Source organism: Sturnira hondurensis, unplaced genomic scaffold (assembly GCF_014824575.4).
Source record: "Sturnira hondurensis isolate 20B ecotype Veracruz unplaced genomic scaffold, ASM1482457v3 Scaffold0017394, whole genome shotgun sequence".
Taxonomy (NCBI): Eukaryota; Metazoa; Chordata; class Mammalia; order Chiroptera; family Phyllostomidae; genus Sturnira; species Sturnira hondurensis.
Window position 1 is genome coordinate 6,400,237 of NW_028090025.1, and position 19,316 is coordinate 6,419,552.

General features: G+C 44.6%; 1 protein-coding gene across 1 annotated transcript in view; it reads left to right on the forward strand.

Annotated features, from left to right (window-relative positions):
• TMC7 (transmembrane channel like 7) overlaps positions 1-19,316 on the forward strand; it is a 59,456-nt gene that overhangs the window by 10,505 nt on the left and 29,635 nt on the right. The window contains exons 2-5 of the mRNA XM_037067726.1: positions 8,017-8,260; positions 9,392-9,540; positions 12,598-12,765; positions 16,327-16,409. Of these exons, the coding sequence (XP_036923621.1) occupies positions 8,017-8,260; positions 9,392-9,540; positions 12,598-12,765; positions 16,327-16,409 (644 nt within the window). The remainder of the gene's footprint in view (positions 1-8,016; positions 8,261-9,391; positions 9,541-12,597; positions 12,766-16,326; positions 16,410-19,316) is intronic.

A 19,316-nucleotide genomic window follows, 5' to 3' on the forward strand; every position in this document is an offset into this window, starting at 1 on the left:
ACAGATCTGCAACGTACAACTCACAGGCCAAATCCAGGCTGCCACCTATATTTTTAAATAAAGTTTTATTAGAACACACTCATGCCCATTTATTTATGGATTATGGTTGCTTTCTGGCTACAACATCAGAATGAAGTAGTTGGGACAAAGACTGTGTGAAAAGTAGTATTTACTATCTGGCCCTATACAGAAAAGATTTGCTGACCTTTTTTCTAAGCACTTAATGCAGCAAAGCTGTTTAACTCTCAGGATGGCTGTGCAAGGTGGGGACTACTCCTATCTAACATGTGGGGAAACAGAGGCACAGAATGGCTAGGAAGCTTGCCAGGTCACACAGGTGGCACGTGGAAGTGGGATTTGAATCCAGGCAGAGGGCTTTGGAGGCTGTGCTCTTAACCCCTGTGTGATATCATCTTCTCAGACAGAATCAAAGTAACTGCTCCGCTGACAGCCCACAGGATACTCCACTGACTTGAAAACCAGGAGACCTGGGTCCTGGGCACGGCTCTGATTACCCAGTTAGTCACTGCTCCTGTAGGTCGTTTGCTCATCTGTATAATATGGCCTTGGATCAAGCCCATCCCCAGGCCCCACCCAGGTGCCAGGTGCCAGGTGCCATGATTCATGCAGGTCCTCCCAGCCCTGACCTTCTGAAGTCTGTCGGGTAGAGGAGGCTCCCAAGGCTCCTGGCTCCTCCCCTCTCATACTAGGCTCTGGGCTCTTGTGAATGAGGCCTCTCTACATCGTTCAACACACATGTGGCCTTGAGATACAAATTGAATAAAGCCGGATAAAATTAAAAATCATTTTCTTAGTCCCATCAGCCACGCTTCAGTTGCTCAGCAGCCATGGGTGGCTGGTAGTTACCATATTGGACAGTGCACACACAGAACGTTTGCAGAAGGACAGTGCAGCCCGATGCACGGTGCCCTGGCACACGATGCCCTGGGATATAGCCTTGCCAAAGCAAGCCACTCAGGGACAGAAATAGCAACAGGGCTGGCCAGAGGCATCCTGTTAAATCTGAGTTAGATCGTGTCATTCCTCTGCTTAAAACCCCTCGTGGTTTCTACTTAACCAAGTAAAAGCCATGACTTCACCTTGACCCATAGGCCCTGGTGGCTTTGACCTCCTGTCCCAGTACTCCCCTCCCTGCCAACTCTTCTCCAGCCGCAGTGGCCCCCTTCCTGTTCCTTAAACTGGCTGGGCATGTTTCAGGCTCAGGGCCTTTGCGCTTGTTCTTCTCCCAGCTAGCTAGGTGGATCTTTCTCTCCCTGCAAGCTTTGCTCAAACCCATTCTGGCCTTATTTTTCCCATATGCTTATAACTACCTGAAATATATTGTTCTTGTTTGTTTACTGTCTGCCTCCTCCAGCTAGAATGCGAGTCCCATAAAAGACAGGAAATTGTGAATCATATTCAGGGCTGTGTGCCAGTCCTAGGACAGTGCTTGGCACGCAGCAGTTGCTCAGCATATGCTTTTGAGTATGTGAGTGAATGGATGGATGGGTGGGTGGGTGGCCGTTCCAGGGGAAGGGCAGTGATGAGTCTCTGGCCGCAAAGGTTTGTGAGCACTTGATGGCGATGTCAGTGGCTTTAACTAGATCTCCTGGACTGTGAACCCCTGATACAGGCCCTTTGGTTGCTCTGCACACCAGTTACTCAGGTACTTCCCCTCTGGTTAGCATCCAAAATAAAAATCATGTCAAGCCATAGGATATGAGTAAAAAGAAGTCCAAACATTTTGAAATTGATGTCCACACTCCCTTCGTAGTAACGTGAAACTGAATATGCACATGCTGTTGATTATTTCTTGGGCAATAATAGCATAATGTGGTTTGTGTAAAGTACCTGGAATAGGAAGAACGTAATATACAGTCGACATCTCATTTTTTGCCAGCTTATTTTCCCTCCTTTAAAATTTTTAATTGTGAAAAAATATATCATCCATATAGAAAAGAATAATGTTAAATGCTTAAATTCCTTAAATCTTTTTCTCATTTTTTGGGGTGCCCCTGCTCCTGCTTATGTACTAAGCCCATACTATGGTCTGTCCGGTGGGTGATCCAATGTTGCCTGTATCCCTAGCACCAAATTCATTCATTCACAATTCATTCATTCATTCATTCATGGTAAAGAAGAGGGTGGGGGAGTCCCTGCCCTTGTGGAGGTTGCAGAACAATGAGAGGGTCAGAGACAACACACAAGCAAACAATTAGGGAGGGGGATGGCATAATGACAGTGACGTGGGCAAAGGGGTGGGCACCTAGCAGATACATGCTGGTTGAAGGAGACAGTGACAGCTCATCAAGGCAGGAAGCAAGTCTGCAAACCTTCATCCTCTCCAGAGTCCCCTGCAGAGAGGGGCTTCATGCAACCGAGCCAGTTCCCACAGCAGCGGGTGAGAAGCTGGGACTGGATGACCCGGAAGGTCCCATCTTGTCAGGAGTTTCCATGATTCTGCAAGTGGGAAGAAAAACCCAGAAGTGAACCCAGCACCAGATATGGTTGGGCTCAGGTCTTGGCAAACACTGGAGGGAGGCTGCTGGTGGTTTTAGTACCATTCAGATCACAGTCGGCCTGTGCCCACATCCTAGGAGTCTTCGTGCTCATTGGTAGGAGTTGGTGTCCTGAGGAAGGAGCTGCCAAGAAAGTTGGGACCTAAAGGTGCTCTCCAGATGTGCCTGCTCACGCATTCATTTATTCACTCATTCATTCGTTCTTCAGATAGAGGCCCTTCTCTGAGCAAGACTCTGCTCTAAGCTTCAGAGAGACTCTGTCCTTAACCTGGAAGAATACGAGACACCAGGAAAAGTACCCATGCCTGCCCCAATCCCCACCTCTCCTGTAATTACCCGGTCACCTGCCCACCTAAATGACAATCAAATTGCTGAAGTCTGGCTCTAATGGCCAACAGATTTTAGGTATTCCTAGATGGAGGTGCCTCAATAACTGAACTATGTTCCTGCCTGCCCTGCAAATGGTCAACAAACAGCCCGCACACTGACCACGGGACTTTAGTGGCCATGCTGATGACACTCTCAGCTGGACCAGCTCAGGAGAACACCTGACAATAACTATAATGAGACATTCTTATTATCTCTGGGGATGAGAAACTGAAGCTTGGAGAGGTGACGTGACCTGCTTCTGTAAAAAGCGGAGGAACCAGGAGTCTGCTTGACATCAAAGCCTTGGGCAAGCTGCCGTGTCCCTGGGCCTCAGCCTCCCTGTTGCAAAGCGAGGGCCCTTGGCTGCCTGCCACTGCAGATTGGCATGAGAAACCCGCTGCCGTCATGCTTTGAAGGGTGTGTGGTCCTATATGAAAACGAGAGGAGGTGGATCATAGTTATAAAAATAATGGCGCCTGTGTTCAAATGTATGGTGGGGAGGTTTTTTTACTTGAAGATGTAGAACTTCCTAAAGTATCTGAAAGGAAAAGTCATTTCTCTTCAATGATGGCCATTTTGAAAATACAGTTTTCCAGCAGGGACTGTTGTTGTAAAGTGTGAACAGGATGTACCTTTCCTGTGGAATGTGTGCAAGAACGATCAAATCAGTACTTTAATTGGTATGGCATTTTAGTGTTTCTGAAAGGCTTTCAAATCCATGTCCCACTGAATTCATCGTTTCATGGTGAAGACCACATCTTTGGCACCTGACAAACCTGCATCAGGGTCCTAGATCCAAAACTTCATAGCTGTGTGAGTGGGAAAGGCATTTAACCTCTCTGAGCCTCAGTTTCTTCATCTGCAAAATGGGATAATTCTATTCAAAGGGTAGTTCAGAGTATTAAGTGTGGTAATACATATTGAGTACCTCAAATAGCCTGTTAAATGTAAGTGCACAATAAATCCTAGCCAGTAACTGTCCTCATGATCACGCTGACGAGGTCCGAGGTGTCGCATCCCCAGTTCCGGAGATGAGAAACATACAATTCAGAGATGGTCATTGTCTTGCCTGGGGTGGCCTGGCTAGTTAGTGGGTGACAGGCCAGCCCAGGCTCCAGCTCCTTCCCTGACCCCACAGCTCTTGAATATTCAATAGGTCAGTGCTGCTTCATTTTAAGGACCTTTGTTCAAGGCTAATAACAGCTCTTTGTTGCTGTCCAGAGGAAGGAGTGGCCTTCAGCCTGGACTTGGACTCTCTAGCCTCCAGGTCCCCGCCCACCACTCCCCTGGTTTGCTTTAGGGAGCCACCATTACTAATGAGAAGTGTGTCATATCCTCAGGGTGTGCTGGGGCAAGGCAATGGAAGGCTGAGGAAGACTGACTGGCTTACGCTTGGCTACTGGCCAGGCTCTAGGAGCATGGCTGTGTGTCATCTGCAGCTGACAGCCATTCCATTGTGTCTGCACAAGCCCATCAGAAAGGGGAAGAGGGGAAGATTACAGCTGTGCACCATCGGCCTCCAACTCAGAGCGAGGCCATGGCTGGTTCTCTCCTCTCCAGCACTCCCTCTGTCCTGCTCAGGAGCGCCTTCTTGTTCTATTAGCTATATGTACATTTATGGAGTCTATGCATGCTGGGCACTAGACTGAGCGTTTCTGTCTATGAGAGGGGACCGTCCAAAAACAGAATTATCTTCTGGAAGGTGGGTGCTTTGTAGTACAGGCTTCCCTTGCTGGGTGAGGGTTGGAGGAACCCATCCGTATCAGTGTACCAGCTGGCGTTGCTCTGAGAGGCTGTATTGGGCCTCAGTGAATTTTTTTGAAGACTCTTTCAACTCATTTGCCCATTTCATGATGGGCAATTTAGGAGCAGTGCTGCCCTCCCCAAACTGAGTGTTCAGCAGTTTTTGACCAAAAAATGGCACAATCCTTGTGCCCCACCCTCCCTATTCACCTGATCTCACCCCCTCACCCCAAGCAACCTTTTTGTTTATTTGTTTCCTTGGTTGAAAAAAGTCCTCCAAGGGAAACAGTTTGCTGTTGTGGAAGAGATGAAACAAAAATACGGCAAAAGCACTAAAAGGCATCAAAACTGACAAGTTCAATTGACAAGTTTAAAAAACTGTTTTGAGCAGTGGAAAAAACATCTTGATAGATGCATTGCATCAGATGGAGAATACGTTGAAGGTGACGGAAGTTTAAATATGTAAGAATAAGTACACCATTTTTTAATAAATAAATTCTGTTTTGGGGGGTTCCCTCTCAAATATGATGTTTAATGCTCATAAGGGGGACCCCATGGTGGGTCCTCTTCTTAGCCTCGCAGCCTCCAGAGCGGCCCTTGAAAACACAGTCAGATAATGACGCGCTTCTGTCCAGAGTCCTCACTGGCTTCCCATCAGCCACAACCAGGGGTGGCAGCACTGCCCACAACGTCTGACTCCGTCTGGCCCCGCCACCTCTCTGACCTCCCCCCTTCTATTCTCCCTGACCCGGCCAACTATTGTTGCTTAACAAACTACTCCAAACATAATGGCTAAAGCCATTTTATTGTTTCTGCTGATCCTGTGCATCAGGAAATCAGCAGAGCATGGAGGAGACAGTTTGCTCTGCGGCATGTCATGTCTGCTGGGGCTGAGGTGTCCAGACGGTCTCTTCACACCCGTGGAGGGGCTTGGCAAGGATGACCTGAAGAATAAGGGACTGGCAATAATGGCCCACCAGGGTCATAAGCCTGAGGCCTTGGTTCTCCTCCTTGGAGGTCGAGGCCTCTTCCTCTCCATGTGGAAGCCTGACTTCTTACATGGTGGCCCTAGTCTCACAAGAGTGCAGAATTGGAACCTTCAAACTCTTGTAAGGCTTGGGTCTACAACTGGTAGAGTGTTACTTCTGTCATGTCCTTGGGTTCAAGTAAGTCACAGATCCAGCTCAGATTCAAGAGGAGGGGGCAACGAAGGCTTGGTGTGGCTCACCAGGGGCCACATATGAAACAGACTTCCACTCATCTACTTTTCTCCAGCCACACAGGCCTCCATGCTCTTCTTCAAACATGTCATGCACATCCCTGCCCCAGGGCCTTTGCACTTGCTGTTTTCCTATTCCAGGATGCACTTGCCCAGATGTCCACAGAAATCACCCCCTCCCTCCATGCAGCTTCAGCCTAAATACCACCTTAATAGAGAGACCATACCTGACCCCAGCTTATCAAAAACAGTGCATCTTGACCATCACCTCTGCCCCCTTACCCCACTCTGGATTTTTTTTCACTTATCACCTCTTGGCATAATATTTATTGCCTATCTATTGTCTGATTTCCTCTGCTCTCACCTCAGAATATAAGTGCCACATGCGTAGGGCATTTGCTTTGTTCTGTGTGGTAGGTCTAACTCCAGATCTGACATATGGTCGATGTATTTGTTGGATAAATATTAGAGTTGAGGAAACTGAAGCTCAGAGAGGTTAAATAACTTTCCCAAACACACACAGCTATAATTGACAGAGCCAGGATCCAAACCCAAGCAATTTAGCATGTAACATTGAGCCATAGAAATTTTGTTGCCTATAAGGTTAATTGCTTAGTTAATTGCCTCCTGTTTTCTCTCCTTAAGTCCAACCTGTCTTCACTCAGAGTGGTCTTCCCACAACTAAAATTGGATCAGGCATAAACGCCACCCTGAAGGTGGTGTCCTCCCCTTCAACAGAAAGACTTCCCTCAGACCAGAGCACAAGGCACAGCAAAACTTGGCCTCCAGCTGTAGTAGGGCCTGATGTAGTAGAGCAAATATAGACTTTGGAGCCAGGCAGACCCGGTTCTGTTCCCAGCACCCCTGCTCACAGGCTCTCTAAACACGGGCAGATCAGGAATGCCATCCATTCATCCATTCATCCATCCACCCAATAAGTATTCATGAACTCCTGCTCTGAGCCAAGGATTGTGGTAGGTCCTGTGTCAGACGTATGCTCACACAGTCACCCAGATAAATATGCATTTACAGATGAGATAGGTACCATAAAGGACTCATGGTGTGGGAACATGTGTCACAAGACAACTGTAATAGTGCGGGGAGGTAGGGACAATTTCCTGAGGAAGTGACATCTGAGTAGGGGCTAAGAGGGTGAAGACGTGGGCAAGTTCATTCCAGGCAGAAGAGCATATGCACAGGCTCTGAGGAGGTGGGAACACATTTTAGTGTTGGAAAGACCCTAAAAACTGTGTGTGGGGCAGAGAACCCGAGGAGCTGGAGAGGCAGGCAGGAGCCAGATCATGCAGGACTTTGAGGGTCTGGGCAGGGGCTGAGGAACCCACCAATGACTTTATTTTGTCATCCTTAAAACGAGGATAATAACAGACCCTCATTACTACTACTACTAATACTTTTGCAATGTCTGTGGTTACCTGGGCACCGGCTGGCTGTAGGCTGGTCTGGGATGGTCTCACGAGGCCGTCACCCATGTTCCACAAGGCCTCGTCCTCTAGCAGGTCTGCTCAGCTTGTTCTCATGGCAGCAGCCGGGGTGCAGAGAGCAGCAGAGACCCACAAGCTTAGAACTGGCGTAGCATCATCTCCACTGTGCTCTGTGGGTCCCGCAGGTCACAGGGCCAGTCCAGATCCCGCTGAGTGAAGCTCTCACCACAGTGCCTCGTGCCTAGGAATTGTTCCATAAATGTTATCACTGTTATTACTGTGTATAGCACTTTATGCTTTTTGATGTTTTATTCCATACATCGTTCTACCTTATGTTGTGTGAGAGAATAGCTGGGACAAACATTACTAACCCCATTTGACAAAGGAAGAACAGAGTTTAGATAACTCCCTAAGGACACACGTTTAGCTAGTGGCTGCAGCTGAACACTAGCACTCAGATATCATATAACTTAAAGCATATTTGCAAACACATCTGTTGAAAGGGAACCCATTTGCAGATAATTTCATTGTCCTGAGCACCATCCTGGTAAACAAGGTAATTCAGATACAAATGCTGTTGTCCGTGGCCCAGGCTAGGGGCTGTCTGCAAGGTTTAGTTGTGCTCTTTGAGGTCTGAGTCTCCTATACTACTTTTGCTTGTTGGCTCCCCCCAAAAGTTGTTGTCTCACTGGGGTGAATGATGCTTTTCTTATTCTCTACCCAGAGAGCCTCTCTTTGGACTCCAGTTGCTTTTCTTCCCCACCTGTGAATTTCCTCCAAGAATTGCCAAGCTACCGGTCCATTGCACGCAAGAGGACAAACATCGTTTCTCGAGACAAGCAAAGTGGCACTTTGCTGAAGCCGACAGACTCTTATACCTGCCAGCTGGAGAAAGGAATCACTGAAAACCTTGATAGCCAATCCATTCGAAAGTATGCGCTGAACATCTCTGAGAAGCGGAGACTAAGGTTTGTTCAGGAGCCATCTGGAAAGCATCTGATGTAGGTTTGGGGGGTACATTTTATGCGTGGAATACATTTCCTGAAGAGCTCACATAATCAAAACTTTATTACCTAGGGTAAGCTAAGCTGTTCTGACAGAGATACCCAAGCATGTAAAAGCTCAATTATTGGAAGTTTATTTCTTGCTCACATAAAAGTCCTGGGTCAGGTCAATAGATGACTTTGTAGTCATTTAGGAACCGGGATCTTTCCATCTTCGGGCTCTGCAATGCTCCCAAAGCTTTGCTGTTGTCTGCATCTAGCCAATGGAAAGAGACAGCTTGTGGAGTATGAATGCACCAGTTAGCTGTGCTGTGTAATAAGTCACCCCACAACTCAGTAGTTTAAAACAACAATTTCACAAGTTCACAAGTCAGCACTACGCAATTCTTCTAGCTGCAGTTGGGCTCACAATCTATTCCCAGCTGTGGTCAGAGAGGTGGCTCTGCTCATCTAGCTCAGGGTCAGCGGGCTGTAGGCTGGTCTGGGATGGTCTCATCGTCCAGCAGGTTAGCCCAGGCTCATATGTGTGGCAGCAGCTGATGTCCAGGAGGAGCAGAATCCTACAGTCCTTCTTGTAGCCTGGGCTTGGCACTAGCACAGCATCACTTCTGCTGCGTTCTGTGGTCTGAGCAGATCACAGGGCCAGTCCAGATACAACGTTCTGGGGATTCATCCACGTTGTAGCACACATCAGCACTTCGTTCTTTTTTATGCCTGAATAATATTCCATTGTATGGATATAGCTCCTTTTGTTTATCTCTTCATCGGATAGACATTTGGTTTGTTTTCACCTTTTGACTATTACGAATAGTGCTGTGAACATTCTGGTACAAGTTTGTGTTTGGGAATCTGCTTTCCATTCTTTTGGGGTATCTGTCTACCTAGGAGTGGAATTATTGGGTCATATGTTAATTCTAGGTTTAACTCTTTGAGGATTGGCCTTTCTGATTTCCCCAGTGGCTGCCCCATTTTTACATTTCCATCAGCAGCACACGAGGTCTCCAGGGTTTCCATAGCCTTTCTCCTGGGGGTTTATTTGATGCTAAGGCTTGGCAGTGCTGCCATAGTCATAGCCATGCTCGTTTTTTAATGCAGGGAGATTCAGGAGACCCAGATGAAGTATCTGTCCGAGTGGGACCAGTGGAAACGGTACAGCAGCAAGTCTTGGAAGCGGTTCCTAGAGAAAGCTCGTGAGATGACAACCCACCTGGAGCTGTGGCGGGAGGACATTCGCAGCATAGAAGGTAGCGCGCCCCACTCTCTGCACGTGCTCCTCCACAGCAGTGCTTGAGGGACGAGTACGGCTCTGTCCACACCAACTTGTAGCTGGAATCTAGCGTTTCCTTCCACAAATATAAGCAACCGCACACTTGGGATCAGCAGAAGGCTAACTGTGTCTTTGTCTTCAGAAAAATCACAGATATGCTTCTGTTCCTTCTGGTTGTAGTTATCTTAGAAAACCATTTGTGCTCTTCCCTACTTTGAAATCACAGCAGTTGTCAGATCTGCCACTAGATCTTGTTATTTACTGTGCTAATGAAGATGCTCGTGTGTTATGCTCTCACAAATTTGGTTTTGTTTGTATGTTGTGCACTTAAAGCATTATTCTAAGGTGTGGTTCACACGGCCACGGGTGCCCATGGCTCTGAAGATACCGAGAATTCCTACTTTCCCATCATGGTGACAATGGGATGTGGTACTGCACTAGGCAGCTCAGGTTGCTGTGACAAAGTACCATAGACTGGGAGGGGGGGGGCTTAGACTACAGACATTCATTTTCTTAGGGCTCTGGAGACTGCAAGTTCACGATCAGGCCACCTTGTCACTATGTCCTCACATGACCCCTTTTCTGTGCACACTCCAGGAGAGAGGGAATGGGAGAGAGAGAAGGTTTGCACTGATGCCTCTTCCTACAAGGGCACTAATCTCATCAAAAGGGCCCCATCCTCATGACCTCATCTAATCCTCATCATCTCCCACAGGCCCCGCCTCTAAACACCATCCCACTGGGGCTTAGGGCTCCAACATGTGAATTGGGGGGAAGCACAATTCATTCTATAGCAAGTATACAAAAACTGGAAGTTCTGCCAAAGTATAAAATTAGGAAAAAGAAACAATTCAACATTAGGGTGATACAACAGAGCGAGAGGGAAAAAAACCTTTTAGGATTACATAGTTTCTACCATAAAGCAAAATGATTTACAGGAGTCTCCTCAAAACTGTTAGAATGAAAATCTTGTAAAGTTTGTAAGAAATGTTGCAGGATAAATGGAAGAAGTTGTTGTCCCCATTATTACTAGTATAAGACCTATAAAATACCATTGGTAATTTCTTCAATGAATTACCTTTTCTGGGTTTTGTTTTATGGAGAGAATATAAACAGTTTCTAAAACGTTTCATTAGAAACTTACAACTTCAACCATCCACTTTTGAAAGGCAAGTGAACATCATGTTTGGAGTGGAATTTAATAGTAAAAGCTAACCTTTATTGACCCTTCACTACAAACCAGGCCTTGTGTTAAAAATTTTACTCATATTATCTCTGTTGGTCCTGACAAGGTTTTTTCACACGGGTATGTATCACGTGCATGGCTCAAAGAAGTTCAACTATTTGTGCAAATTCACTGGCTAGGACAGAGCAGACCCAGAATCTGAACCCAAGCAGTCAAGCTCCAGAGGCAAAGGTGTTACCTGCCACGCCTCTCCTGTTAAGGGGTGGCCCTTCTGGAGATTTTCATTCAGAAAGCGGCTTGTGTTTTGGAGGGTAGTTTCTCCCTGGGGAGGTGGAACCTTGATCTTCTCTTCAGTGAATTCACTCCTTCCACTCCTGTGATGTCGTGGCTGGCGAGGTGCTCGTGTGGGAGGGAATGAAGGTGTGATAGTCAAGCTGCTTGCTCCGGCAGGCAGCGTTGCTGGGACTAGAGAGAAGCAAAGAGTGTGGGTCTCTTTTAGCTTCAGTCTCAGAAGATGTTCTTTGCTCCCCCAGAGAACAGGCAGATACCTCACTTGAGGTGCTTTCTGACTGTCCTTAGTAATTTCATCATTATGTGGTGGAAAGTTTGTTTTCCTCTTGAAAAATCAACTAGTGTAATCCTTAACAGAATAAGGATTAAAAAGTACATGCTTACCCCAGCAAATGCACATAATTGACAAAATTCAATTCCCATTCTTAGCAAATAAAAAATAGATGGGAACTTTCTTAATTTAGTAAATACATCTATAAAAATTCTGCAGCAAGCATCGTATTTAATGGTGAACTATGGAAATATTTCCCCAAGATTGAGAATGAGAAAAAGGGTGCTAGTTAGCACTGATTCCAATCTACATCGTCCTGGAAGTCCTAGCCAATGCACAATAATGGAGGGGAAAGGCAGGGAGAGTGCAAAGGAAGAAATAAAATGTCTTTAAAGTGAAGTTGCTAGATACAATATCTACATAAAACCAGGAGCATTTCTATATACCAATGACAAACACTTAAAAATGAATATTTTCAAATGACACAATTTACAATAGCATTAGAAAAAATGTAATACTAGGAATACAGAATGTATAAAGGAAGATATAAGTAGTCACTCTGCACCTAAAATATACAATATTGAAATTAAAGAATCTAAATATGTCATGGTCATGGATCAGAAGAGTCAGTATAAAACTGTCACTTGTCCTCGAATTAGCTCATGTATAGTCCATGCAACCCCAATCAGAATCTCAGCAGATTTTGTGTGTGTGTGTATCTGTGTGAAAATTAATATACGTATTCTAAAGTTTATATAGAAATGCAGAGGATGAAGCATACCCGAGGAAGAACAACACTTGAAAGACTTACAGCACTGTATGTCAAGCATTATTGTATGTCTACAGTAATTAGACAGTCTGGTATTGGTGCAAGGATAGACATACAGAACAATAGAAGAGAATAGACAATTCAGAAACAACTTCGTACATTATGGTCAGTACCTAAGCACTATGGTAATTCACTGGGGAAAGGATAGTCTTTCAATAAATGGCACTGGGATGAATTAGATTTTCACATGAGCAAAGATAACGATTGAATCCTTCTGCACACCATTCTCAAATGGTTAATTTAAGATTGAATGTATATTGACAAATCAAAGGTCAAACCACTAGAAGCAGAGCCCTAAAGCCAATGGTAAAAAAAAAAAAAAAGAAAAGAAATGTGTTTTTCTCCTTCCCTTCCACCAGGATTCCTCCAACTTCAGCCCCACAGTAGTTGAATAAATCTGGAGTGGGTAGTGGGTCAATACTTCTGGTCAGTGATGTCTGGATTTCTTTTTCTCTAGGGAAATTTGGCACTGGGATTCAGTCCTACTTCTCCTTCTTGCGATTTCTGGTGTTGCTGAATTTGGTGATATTTCTGATCATCTTTATGCTAGTTTTGCTACCAGTCTTGCTCACCAAATACAAGATCACCAACAGCAGCTTTGTGCTTATTCCATCCAAAGATGTGGGTGAGTCTAAGGCCTGAGGAGTGTTTATCTGGTTATAATGCTTTCTTCTTTAGGAATCTTTATATTCTTAGTCTTGGGTGACTGTATTAGTCAAGATGGGCTGTGTCCTGCCACAGAAACAAATGGCCCTGTGACTCTCAGTACCTAATAACCACAAAGGTTTCTTTCTTGCTCACGGTATAAGTCCATCACTGTTTGTTGGTGGCTTTTCTCCATGTTGTCCTCACACTGGAGCCCAAGCTGGTGGAGCAACCTCTTTCTGGACCATTGACAGTCACTGTGTCCAAAGGAAAAAGAACCATGACAAATGTGCTGGCTCCTACAGCTTCTGCCTGAAGCCGACACATGTCATTAGCTAAAGCCAGCCACTTGGCCCCTCCTGAGTTCAGCAAGGCATTTGAGAGGAGAGCCGCAGGGTTGGGAAGTGGAATATTTAGCAAACATAATACAATGTACTTCAGTGTTTTCTTTTCAAGATTCTCATCTCCGATAATGGTGATGCTCAGGGCTACCATTTATTAAACATCAACGGTGCCAGCAGCAAGGGCTGGACCTGTGTTTTCTTACTGACTCCTTAACATAAGTCACACCTTCTGGGCATTTTGTTTATTCAAGTGGGAAGACTTCCCAGTCACTCTACAGACGGTTGATTACCGGTTAGTACCAGGTTCTGCGCTGGGGCTAGAAGTGGCAGCCTCGTGCTTCTCTTACCACGTCATTCCTCTCCCTAGAAGAACCCTCCTCTAGAATCGCTTCTGGGGCCCTAAACATTCCTCCTTATCACGATGGTTTCTGTCTTAATCCTGCCGTACTTCAAAATAAAATAAGAGTACCATGGAAACCCTGATTTTGTTCAGGGCTTTGGCATTCCTACTGAGTGCCTGCTGTATGCCAGATGCTTCCTTCTCTTTTTCCAATAAATCCACTTTACAGACACGTGTTGCCTGCTGCTCTGTGGAAACCCTGGGTTCGGTTCCAAGGCCCAGCTCTGCTCGTTGGTGAGACTTTCTGAGCCTCAGTTTCCTTATGCATAGAATGGAGGTGATAATTTAAATACTGAGATGGTTAATGCCATTATTCAAATAACATCTCATTATTTAATACTTAGCTTGTTAAAAATAATGCTTATTTAAACTATAAATCATTGGAGACACTAATATAAATTCTATATTATTTAACACAGAAAATAAAAATGTTTAAATAAGTAAGCACTACTCACAATTTTAAAATGAGTACTAAATGATGCAATGCTCAGCACATGGGAGATATTCAATAAATGGCAGCTGCTTTTTCTTCTAAGTGTTATTTCTTTCTAAAAGCACTGGATGCCATTCTGCCTGTTATGTGCATCTGGAGCCTGGGCACTTAACCACTCAGCCTGGCCGCCTGGTCATTTCTCCCTTTAGCCGTAGGCAGAGCCATGGTAGCAGGAGAGACACCCTCCTGTGGAAAACGCAGTTGAACTAAGTGTGGTCAGGGTGCATCCCTTCTTTCTCATCTTTTCCTCTGACTGTACCCTCCCCCTGCACACATACGCCTTTTTTAAAAAAAAAAAAAACTTATCTAGTAAATACTGTTCCTTAAGAAAAGGATCAGAAGTCTTTCTCTTCCTTTTCTTACCTTCCTTCACTTCTTCATTCCTTTATCAACTGTTTATTGAGCATCTACTGTGTGCTGGGCCCCGAGTCTGGCACTGAGGACCCCACCTCTATCCATAGTGCTAATACATTCTAGCAGAAGGTGGGCTTTAAGGAACTAACCACACAAAGTAGAGAAGGCATGAACTGGGCAATGAGGAAAAGGAACAGGTGAAGTCCTGAGAAGTTGGACACCCTGCTGGCTGAGGGGTCCTCAAAGCCCTCTGTGAAGGCAGGGACATTGAAGCCCACACCAGGAGGGTGAGGAGAGGGCAGCTGTTGAAGACCTCAGGGAAGCATCTTCATGCAGAAGAACAGCATCTGAGAAGGTCCAGAGCTGGGAAGTGACTCAGTGTATTAGAGAAACAAAAAGCCTGGCATGGCTTTTCCTATAAAGGGCCAGCGAATCAATATTTTGGGTTTTGCAGGCCATCCAGTCTCTGTTGCCACTTTTCAATGTTGCCATTGTGGTGCAAAAGTGGCCACAGACAAATGTCGTGAATGGGCATGGATGAGTTTCCATAACTCTGTATTAACAAAAACAGGCAGCTGGCCAGATTTGGGCTACGGTTGGCCAGCCTCCAGGCTGGAGAACAGTGAGTGGGGAGCAGAGGAGCCGGCCTCTCATCTCATTTTCCTGACTCCTCTCAAATAGAATGTCCTCCTCCTCTCCTTATAATACCGTGTTCATGCAACTGTTTGAGTACTCAGGTAAACCTAACTTCCGCTAGTCTTTCTTTACCCTTTGGTGGTGAGCTTTTCGAGGGCAGAAACTGCTTCTTACTCATCATTTTTATCTCCAACATCTAAGTGATTAAGTAATGTTTGTTGAAGGAATAAATGAGCATACGCATGTCAGAATTATAAAACAGCATAGCTGAATTTGACCTTAAAGAAACTGGTTCACCTCTCTTATTTTAACAGCAGGGAAACTAAGACCCAGAAAAGGGTGATAGATTGTATTATTTTCCCCAATTTGTTGCTCCCCTGTAATTGTGACTTTGCAGAGCCTCTCACTGTGGGCAGAGAGTACTTCCTGCTCCAAAGATACTGCACTTGGCCACGTGGCTTGTTCTGTCTAGTAGAGTCTTAGCTTGAAATGGCTTTGTGTGGCTTGCCTTATGAAACAAACCATGAGCAGAGCATGCCCCAGGTGGCCATTTCCTCTTCATCTTGGGCCCCAGAATGGAGTCATGGGGAGCAGACCTGAGCCCAAGTGGAAGCCTAGAATCTAACCTGGCTCAGCCTAAATCAGCTGAATTAACCCCAACTGCAGATCTGTGAATAAGAAAATAAATGGTTGGTGTGTGAAGTTACTGAGGCTTTGAGGTTATTTGTTACACAGCAATAGTTGACTGATACAGAAGTGAATTAATTCAAGGATATGATAGTGTCACTAAAATTGTTAGTCAAATAATTTTTAGTTAATTACATATATGTAAATATATATTTTAGTTAATTACATATATGTAAATATATATTTTTCAAATGAAACCACATGATTATTTGCACACACATAGAGATCTTTTAAAATTGGATGTGCTTAAATGAAATAATGATTATATCAATCACACATTGTAAAACCTGTGTAAACATGAACCCTAAAACACAAAATACCAACACAAGCAGAAAATATTACTGTAAGTGGACCCAGATGCAAAACGTCTAGGAAAAGCATACATCTTCAGATGTTTAGGGAGAATAGTAAAAGGGGAAATGTTACTGTACTTGGTGTATTGGAGTTCAGTTTGCAAATAGAAAATCACAAACATACAAACACATCCCTACACAAATACACCAGTATGTATGACATCTAAAGGTGTATGCAAATACGTATGTGCATGTCTACGGCAAAGTGTGCTAGGCAAGTTAGACTGTAAAGCCATTTCCACTGATCATGTTTTATTTTTTTGTTTGTTTGCAGATATTCAATGCACAGTATATCCAATAAGTAGTTCTGGACTCATCTACTTTTACAGTTACATCATAGACTTGCTCTCTGGCACTGTAAGTATTGAACATAATTCTGTATTTGGGCCCTCAAGTCCAATTTAGACATCAGTTTCCTGAATGTCTTCAGTGAGAGCCAAACACAGGGTTGATACAGCACCTGTGACAGGAACCGGATTTGCGGTGACCTCATCCGCAAGGCTAATGTCCATCTGCACCCAGCTAGAACATGCAGGAGATGTGCTGTGTCACTTTCGGCCACTGTCCTCAGCCATTGTCCTTTTCCTGGCCCCTGCCACCTTTTCTATTGACCAGCAACAAAATACTGAGTTCCCCCATAGAAAAATTTCAGTGAAGACCTAACATTTAGGGGTTCTAGGCCACGAGGATAAAAGCTATGGCTCTTCTGTGCAGATTACACACACAGACATGCCTGGTGCACACACATGCACATATGATCATACATGTGTGTGTGCATGCCACATTGGTATGTATGCATACACGTTTCCTGCAGTCTTTTAACAGTTTACTAATCCCAGGTTAACACCCCCTTCTCTACAGTGGTATTAATCTCATCCTTCAAAGGGTTTTACCTTCTAAAAAATGATTTTTTGTGAGCTTTCATTTTCTGATGCCACTTTTTTTCAGCAAATAAGAGCGCAGCTATGAAAAGCGACCATCTGCCTTTTAGATCAGGGTTTCTTCACCTCAGCACTGTCAGTACCTCAGGCCCAGTAATCCTTTGCCCTGGGAACCCGTCCTGTGCACTGCAGGGTGCAGGCAGCCTCCGTGGCCTCCACCCACTAGGTGCCAGTAGGAGTTCCACAGCTGTGACAACCAGTGTCTCCAGACACCGCCTAATGTGTCCTGGGGGACAAAATTGCTCCTAGTTGAGAATCACTCCATTCGATATTTATAAAAATATCTTTTTGAAAGTTATCAGTATCAGAGTAATATGTCATTGAACTTCCAATTTTCTGAGTAGCTAAATAGAATATACTGAATTTGTCCATTGCATTTAATTCTGAAAAAGTGCTTTTTACATTTCTGATGGTTTTCTCAAAACAACTGAGAGGAATTGTCAGGTGGGTATTGAGATGTTCACTATGCAAGGAGAAAAATTCAGTGACTCACCCAAGGTCATGCAGCTGGTGAAATCAAGGTGGTACCAAGTCCCAGAACTGCTGTTAGCCCCATTTCTTTTTACATCCCCAACAAGAAATCTGTAGGAGCTCCATACATCATAACCTCCTTCCTTATAGGAAATATTTTATAGGAGACTTAGATGCACCCGATTATCAGTGTTCGGTGAAGTATGTATTACAAAGAACAGCCCTGTTCAAGAGAATTTTCTACAGTGATGAAAATGTTCTAGAACTGGGCTGTAAAATACAATAGCCACTAATTCTTTTTTTTTAATATTTTATTTATTTATCTTTAGAGGGGAAGGGAAGGAGAGAGGAAGAGAAATATCAATGTATGGTTGCTTCTTGTGCATCCCCTGCTGGGAACTAGCCCCTGCTGGGAACTGGCCTGCAACCCAGGCATGTGCCCTGACTGGGAATCAAACTGCGATCCTCTGGTTCGCAGGCCTGTGCTCAACCCACTGAGCTACACCAGCCAGGGTGCCACTAACTCTTGAGCACTTGAAATAGGGCTAGTGTGACCAAGAGACTGAATTTTCATTTTATTGAAAATTTCAATTTAGGACCTGGCTGGGTTGCTCAGTTTGTTACAGTGTCATCCTGATACACCAAAGTCGCAGGTTCCATCCCCAGTCAGGACACATACAGGAATCAACCAATGAGTGCATACATAAATGGAAAAAACATATCCCTGTTTCTCTCTGTGTGTGTGAGTGTCTCAAATCAATGAATACAAAAATTTAAGTTTAAATTAGCCTTAGAGATAGCCAGCGAGATCTAACAGTGGTTTGTCTGTGTTGAAAACAATTGAGCCAAGCTCGTTATAAAACCAGAAAAATGATTTCCCTGGCCCAGTGACCCTTTACCCTGAAAAGTTACACGATTTTGAGGGAGAGATTAATGGCAACCCTGATATCAACCCTAAGTAAATATAAACAGGTTTCGTGTTGTTGGGCAGGTTTTTATGGCCTGTGTACCCCGCCTTTGGGAGAGTTAAAAAGAAGATGGAGTCTTCTGTTTCTACATTTTTTTTCTGTTAAAAATTTTACTTAGTTAATATAACAATACATGGTTGTCATAAAAAACTTAGAATGTATAGAGCAAAACATGAAAGTACCCCTCTCCAGAGGTCACTGAATCTTGAACACTAAGGTTCATAGCCTTCTTGCCCTTTCTCATGCGCTTATAAGGGCTTGCTTAGTGTTTTAGAATATGGATTTTTCATGCTGTAGCCAGGCCCCTGTTGATGGGCATTCAGGTTGCCTCCAACAACGCTGTGCTGAACAACTCTGTGCTACCTGTACCGCCGCTTCCGTGTATGTTCTCTTCTCACTCTCCTGGAATTTTCCTGCTGTCCAAGGAGGAATCCAAGATGATCGGTTACTCTTTCCATAAGAAGTCAGGGATTGTTCTGTGCTCTGTGTTCACACAGGTCACTTTTTTCCTTATTTTGTGGCTAACAGCTTTATTGAAGTATAATTTATCTATCATCTAATTCACCCATTTAAAGGGNTCTCATGCGCTTATAAGGGCTTGCTTAGTGTTTTAGAATATGGATTTTTCATGCTGTAGCCAGGCCCCTGTTGATGGGCATTCAGGTTGCCTCCAACAACGCTGTGCTGAACAACTCTGTGCTACCTGTACCGCCGCTTCCGTGTATGTTCTCTTCTCACTCTCCTGGAATTTTCCTGCTGTCCAAGGAGGAATCCAAGATGATCGGTTACTCTTTCCATAAGAAGTCAGGGACTGTTCTGTGCTCTGTGTTCACACAGGTCACTTTTTTCCTTATTTTGTGGCTAACAGCTTTATTGAAATATAA